Raw genomic sequence first — 7,304 nt, 5'->3', positions numbered from 1 at the left:
TGTATCCATTGTTTTACAAAAACATTTTCATCGTCAGGGGAGAGATGCAACTTAAGAAGCGGGAGAGGTAGCGGAATTTAAACCTAAAATCTCTAATTTTTGAAATTTTAATTTTAACCATTAGACCAAGGCCTCCTCAGCATCTGTATCCATTTTTTATATAAAACTTTTTCTTTCTTATGCAAGTTTTTAGGCCAAGTTAATATGGAATCTACATAGTGATAATTGTATGTGTGTTTCATTCCAAATTGAACATTTTATTTCATTTTCCCAACCTTGCAGCAAAACTGACACTAGATTAAAGCATCTTCATTTGGATTGGAAGCGTGCACAAATGTTCTTGAAGTTACAATTATTTTATTTTAATTTTTATTTATTCTTCAAATATGTAGTCTCCGTACTTCTTAGATCTGTTCTTTAATGTTGGTGTATGATTGATGATGTTACTTCTGTCATTAGTGCAAATTTTAATAAAATTATGATGCGTGTGTTTGGATAGGAAATTATTTGAAATAATTACTATAACATTTTTTTATGAAGTGATATATGTAAGATAAAAAAGTTATTAGGAACATACAAAGTTGATTGAAAATTATAATTGTTATGCAAGTAAAATAGTATTTGATAAAAAAAAAAAATTGCTATCCAAACACACATTATTTTTATTGTGAGTTGAGCTTGGGCTTACCAAAGTCTAGCTCAAAATTCTCAATTGACACGCCTAATCATGGGACCATTTAAGTGCTATTGATTGCTGAAACTGACTGGATGCCATGCTGGTTTAATTTAACACTACCTTCTCTAGAACAGAGGAAAAAGAAGAAAGTAAATTTCTTTTCAACAGTAAAATATTAAAAAAAAAGTCTATTTTTGCAACATAATTTTTCCGTAGTTTCAAAAAGTCTCCTCACTTCTTTTTGCGAGTATATCGAGCTAAGCTATTTAGTTTTTTGTTCAACTCAACTACACAAAGAACACAATTTGTTTTTCTTTTTCCTCAAAATATTTTAGCCGGAGATGAATGGGATCTAAGAAATAGGAAAGAAAAAGGAGGATCTCAACTTAATTATTAGACCAAGGTCTCGTCAGCAATACAATTTGTTATTACTCATTAGACATCTATATATTTTTTTTAGCTATTTTCATTTCCTTTTCTTTTAGGCTGAGATGGCATCGTCACGGCGGCAAATTGAAGCACGCCAGTGGCACTATCAACTATCCCACCAAATGCCAACCCCGGCCGCCACCATTCGTCCGTATTAGCGATGATGATGTTAAATGCATTATGGGCCAATTAAAGCCACCAAAAAGGAGGGGACTGATTTATAAAAGATTCCTCTTTCCTGATGCCTAAAAATTCCTCTTGGAGTTAATTCTATGTTGCACCGTTTAACTATAGTTGAATCCCTAGTTTGGTACCTAAACTTGAAAATGAGACACTTTTATATCTAAAATATAAAATCTATTGAATTTAAGTGAAATTTGCCACACTTTAGTTCTATATGTATATGTGTATATATATATATATATATATATATATATATATATATAAAAGAAATATCCTACATATGAATAAAATTTGTTCTACTTTAGTTCTTAAAACATATGTATCTCACTTAAATATAAAATGTGTCCTATTTCCGTCAACCATTTTACTTAAGCACACAAATTTTATTTTTTAAGGAACAAAGTATTCCACTTTAAAATTTAGAAATTAAAGTGAAAATACAAATATAGATGAAAAGTGAAAATTGGAATTAACCGTTGCTCTTATGATTTGAAGTGTCTAGTCTTCACGTATCATAATCAATTGATAGAAACCTTAAATAATGCTCCCAACATAAGTCCAAATGATCAGTGTGCTAATGCCCATTGGTCTAACCTTATCATCACATCTTGAAATTATAAGAGATATCCCCTAGGGGCTACTTTTTTTTTTGCAAGATAATCATCTGCAGGGTCCTTCTGAGGGTTTCTGCAACCTTGTAACAGATATCTGTTCCTATATTCACCTTCTAATTATACTTTTTATTCGCCCAACTTATACCTCAAATGAACATCAAGTACAAAACCAACGGAGCAATTAATATATGTGAGAGATAGAATCCAAGAGAAACACATTGAAATCATGGAAATAACTTGAACTTTGTGACCCTAATATGAGAAGAAGGGTTATCTGATTATCCAAACCCCATTTAAATGGTGAGTTTTTTGGTTGTCTGTATAAAATTTTGTTGTAACTTACTGTAAAATTTGTGAAAAAACTTTTGTATAGTTAGGTATTTAAGAAATGTGTAAAAAAAAAAAAAACTTTCTTTTTTTTATTTTTCTTTTCCTTTTCTCCCCCCCCCCCCCCACAAATTCTCCCTCCTCCCTTCCTCCCCACTACTACCACCACTCTACTCCCTCCACTGTCAACTACTACCACCACTCCACTCCCTCCACCGTTCGCACCATCCAACTCCATCCCTACCTCCTTTTTTTTTTCTCTCTCTTCTCCTTCTTCCTCTCTCGATCTCCTTCCCTTTCTTTCTCCCTCTTTCCTCCTCCTCCTTCCCTTCCTTCCCCTGCCACCCCCTCTCCCTTCATCGAGCCCCTCCTCCTTCGCTGCTGGTCATGTGACCAGTCGAGGAAGGCGATGGGAGGGTTTGGTGAAGGGGAGGGAGAAGAGGGGATGGTAGGGGAAAGGAGGAGAAGAGAGGAGGCAAAGGGAGTGAGATAGAGAGAAAGGAAAGAAGGAGAGAGGGAGAGAGATAGAGGCCCTAGTGGTGATGAAGGTGCCTGTCAGCACGGGCCAATGGCAGAGATGGTGATGGGTTTAGGTGTAGAGAGGAAGAAAAAGAAAGAAAAGAAGGGAAAAAATTTTTTTGTCTGTGTTTAGTTATTTTGAGCTATATTTTAAAAACTTTGAAAAGTTTTTTAAGGTTCCTATATATCTAAAATTTTTAAAAAATTTGTAGAAGAAAAACTACTTTAAAAACCTAGGTGCCAAACAGGTCCCATATTATGTGGATGCACTTATGCTCTGTTTGGTTAAACTTGGCATAGAAAAAAAAGTTAGAAATAAAAAAAAAAAATTTTAATCAACTTTTTAGAATGTTGCATAATATCTTGTGCCAATCATTCATTTATGAGATCATATCAGCAAAGCTTTTCAACTGATGTAGGCAAGATGATGACTATTATGAAAATACTCCATTGTTGCATATCATAAAAATTGAAAGGTACAGTGACTAAGGGTCTATTCGGTACCATATAAATTATTTTCTCTGGGAAACTAATTTCATTGGAAGTCATCTTTTGGAAAAAATTTTCTTCTTTTACTTCTAATTTTCATATGTTTGGTTACTTCTAGAAAATACCCGTCCTGATGAATAATTAATTCAGTTCGTCACCATATCAACCACTCCTGTCCAGTCCTCCACCACCTACACCACTCAGCGCTATTGTTCTCCGACCAAGAAGAGAATAAAGCAATAGCCACGTGAATGATCAATATTTAGTTTTCGAAATTAGCCATTATCTGCCACAAGAAATTGAGGATGATAATGCAATAAAGTCAAGACTCGCAAGAATATTTTACTGTCAAAATTCTTTTAAAGATCTAAAAGATTTCATCGTGGATTGAAATTTCCAAAGCAAAGGCTGGACATTGTTATTGGTATACAGAATTGCCGACTGATGTTGGTGAATCAGGCCACTGTACAATTTCCAATAAGCCTTTGACTTCTTGTGTTGATAAAGGTAACTAAAGCCAAAAGAGACGAGATACGAGGGTGGAAAATAACTTCAGTAAATTTGTAACTGGAATTATTTACGCACACTCATGCAAAACATTTTACCAAGAGATATCGTTTTCTGGGGTTTAAAATGAGCTAAAAAGCACAAATTGAGGAAACATTTTCTAAAAAATTTTTTCAATCGAAACAAACAGACCCTTAATGCTCAACTGTGCAGCATTAATCATGTCAAAACTTTTCCCCTCTCAAATATTTAGCAAGCCACTGTGGCTCTTGCACTTGTATAAATACTGCTGCCAAGGTTCTTGAGCTATCTCACATCAACATTTTGGTTTTAGTATCTCTTCACTCAGCCTTACATAGCCGAATTCTACTGTGGCATAAGTATTATGGACTTGCTCAAGCTCCTCTACTTTCTCACACTTGTTTCTGTGAGTGTGTATATATATATATATTTCAAAGTTACAGGCTATCTTAATTTTTAACTTCGTGATAATTTGCTTGCATTTTGGGCAGCCTGGAAACTTAATTGCTAATATATTCTTTTTGGGTATCGTGAAATTTATACCAGACAGGAGTTGTAGCAAAGCATGCAGATCTCGAAGTTTATTGGAAATCCAAGCTTCCAAACAGTCCGATGCCCAAAGCTGTCAGAGATATCGTACGCAATGGTTTGTCCGAGAACTGCTCCTTTCCAATCTTTATTATTTATTCCGCTTCTTCTATTGCTCGCCCAATTTCCTGTTTGTTTCCCCTAGATTTCAAGGGTTTTAATAGACACTAAACCAATTTCAAAAGCTAAAGAATTTTGAGAAAATTTACACCACAAATTTCTAGTTTCACTAAAGGGAAAACCAAAAAAAAATCACAAAATTATGCTCACAAACACAATAAATCTGGTCTTTATATTTCAATTGTCCCATTCAAGGACCAATAATGAAATGGGTAAAAGAGTTAAGGGTTTGTCCAACGAGAGTGGACATTCATTAAGATTGAGTTAATCTCTTAACTTTTTTAAAAAATAAAGTTAAGTGTAGGGATGGGTTTAAATGTAAAAGAGTATAATAATTGTTAGTATAATAAATGGAGTGCTGATTAGGTATTTGTTAGAAAAATCTAATATTTAATTATAAAGAAAGGGCAAATTACATTTTACTCTCCTATGGTTTAGCGTTTTTTTTTATATAACCCTCCTATGGTTTTAAAATGTATACATAACTCTCTCATGGTTTGAATTAAAGTGTCAAAGTGACGTAAATAGTCATTCGTAACGGAATCTAAAAATGTCAAAATTACCCTTATAAATACATGACACATGAACCCCGAATGATTTTTATATTTTACCATGTAACCCCCTTACGGTTTAATATTTTACCATATAACCTTCATATGGTTTTTAAAATATACACATAACCCCCCTGGTTAATAAATAATTTTCAACTTTACATAAGAGTATTTTTAACATTTTAGGTGACTCCGTTGAGAATGATCATTCCCGTCACTTTAATATTTTAATCCAAACCATAAGAGGGTTATGTGAAAATGTTAAACTACAGGGAGATAAAGTGGAATTTGCCCTAAAAAAAGGGATTTGGTTAAATGTTTTATAATTATTTCATATTCATGCACTGTGTAAAAGCTTTTACCGACAAAATGAGTAAAATATCTTGAATTTTACATAATCATGTACACTACATTTAGTTCACAAGATCATACAAATATAGTGGTCCAGCAGAATCCCAGTTATGAAACCCAAAGAAAGTGTCACAACTCACAACCGTTCCCAATACTCGCTACAATTAGAGGTTCAGCAAGAGGGTCTAAGCTGTAAAAAAATTTAGATATATTTTCTATAAATTTAAACTCTTACCCCACAAAACTGTGAAACTTTTCTATGTTGCATATTATTAGTTTAAATATGTTAAATTTGGTCCCTCAAATATTTGGTATTTCACCTTGTTGCTCATCAATTAACTACAGGAAAGCCCCCGGGAGTTGGCAGTTTCAGCGTAAGACCAGACATATCGCCGTTGAAAATATATAAATACATTGCGCATTATAGTCCTACCGAAGACCAACTCCATTATCACCAAAAAGTAACAGCTTTCTTCTTGAAAAAGGACCTCCATCGCGGCTCAAGCGTGAATATGCAGTTTATTGAATCAGTGAATGATACTCCGGCCTTCTTACCCCGCCAGGTGGCCGATTCCACTCCCTTCTCATCCAAATCTGTTCCTGAAATTTTGAATAAATTCTCAGTGAACCCACATTCAGCACAAGCCGAAGCTATCAAGAAAACCATAGCAGAATGCGAGGAGCCTGCAATTGAAGGGGAAGATAAGTACTGTGCGACATCTCTCGAGTCGATGGTCGATTTCACTACTTCAAAGCTCGGCAAAAATGTTCTAGCATTTTCAAATGAAGCACCAAAAAATGCAGGAAAAATCCAAAAATATGGTATTGTGGATGTTTCCAAGCTGAACAATGATAAAGCAATCGTTGATGATGAATTGGTTGCATGTCACAAGCAAAACTATGTCTACGCAGTTTTTTACTGCCACAGCTTCCAGAACATCGATGCTTATATGGTTAACTTGGTTGGTTCTGATGGAGCAAAAGTCAAGGCTGTGGTTGTTTGTCACAAGGACACGTCTTCATGGGACCCCAGGCATTTGGCTTTTCAACTGCTCAAGGTGAAGCCTGGAACTGTTCCAATCTGCCATTTCCTTCCCGGGGATCACATTGTGTGGGTTCCAAAGCACTAAATATTCCGCAGCAGCAGCTTGTTGATATCGCACGAGTGATCAATATTTGTCGCTTTGATGTTTTGTGTGTGGTCTTCTGCAGCCTGGGACTTCTATTAATTATCTTCCCATAATTGAATAAATCCTTGTTTAGTCTCGTTTCTTCTGGTTGTATTAATTATCAATTATGTCAGTGTAATATTCTCCAAATGTAAAGGTACTAGGGGAATCGAGTATTTTTATTGGTTCAGTTGTATGCAATGTTTTTAAACCCGGATCGAGGAGTGAAACGAAAAATCTTTCGATTTACGGTTCAATCGGTTCGATTTCGGTTTAAAGGTTTAATAATTTTTTATTCATTTTAGTATTAAACATTTTGAATAAAACTAAAATATTTATTTTAAAAAATAAATACTTAATAAAATCGGTTGAACCTCCCTGTTTTTACTAGTTTTGACCGGTTCAATTAATTCTTTGAATTTTTAATTAAATCGAACCGAAGGCATGATCGGTTCGCAGTTCAACCGATCGAACCAGCTGGTCCAGTCTAGGGATGTAATCGAGCCGAGTCGAGCTCGAGTATCACTATACTCGAGCTCGACTCGACTCATACACACAGAGGCTCGAGCTCGACTCGAGCTCGATCGAGCCAAGAAAATCGATACTCGAAGATCGACTCGAAGAATTTCCTCAGGCTCGAGACTCGACTCGATAAGGCTCGATCTTTAATCGAGCCTTATCAAGTCGAGTCTTATCAAGCTTTTTGACTCGATTTGACGAAAAAAACATATCAAAGGTGATGTTTTGGGAAGATTCAAAG

The 7,304-nt window shown here is 35.0% G+C and overlaps 1 protein-coding gene across 1 annotated transcript; it reads left to right on the top strand.

The window, feature by feature from the left end:
- The first annotated feature begins 4,043 nt into the window (after positions 1 to 4,043).
- On the top strand, positions 4,044 to 6,801 carry LOC113779083 (BURP domain protein RD22-like). The gene is made up of 3 exons (XM_027324522.1): positions 4,044 to 4,171; positions 4,312 to 4,411; positions 5,721 to 6,801. Exons 1-3 carry the CDS (start codon positions 4,130 to 4,132, stop codon positions 6,503 to 6,505), a joined length of 927 nt encoding a protein of 308 aa, XP_027180323.1. The 5' UTR covers positions 4,044 to 4,129; the 3' UTR covers positions 6,506 to 6,801.
- Positions 6,802 to 7,304: the final 503 nt, after the last annotated feature.

The sequence above is a fragment of the Coffea eugenioides genome, chromosome 8 (genome assembly GCF_003713205.1).
Source record: "Coffea eugenioides isolate CCC68of chromosome 8, Ceug_1.0, whole genome shotgun sequence".
Lineage (NCBI taxonomy): Eukaryota > Viridiplantae > Streptophyta > Magnoliopsida > Gentianales > Rubiaceae > Coffea > Coffea eugenioides.
This window is presented reverse-complemented; position numbering and strand designations above follow the sequence as displayed.

Coding starts and splice junctions, on each gene's coding strand:
- LOC113779083 (XM_027324522.1), top strand. CDS start 4,130: ATGGACTTGCTCAAGCTCCTCTACTTTCTCACACTTGTTTCT. Junction 4,172..4,311: donor ACTTTCTCACACTTGTTTCT/GTGAGTGTGTAT, acceptor AATTTATACCAG/ACAGGAGTTGTAGCAAAGCA. Junction 4,412..5,720: donor CAGAGATATCGTACGCAATG/GTTTGTCCGAGA, acceptor AATTAACTACAG/GAAAGCCCCCGGGAGTTGGC.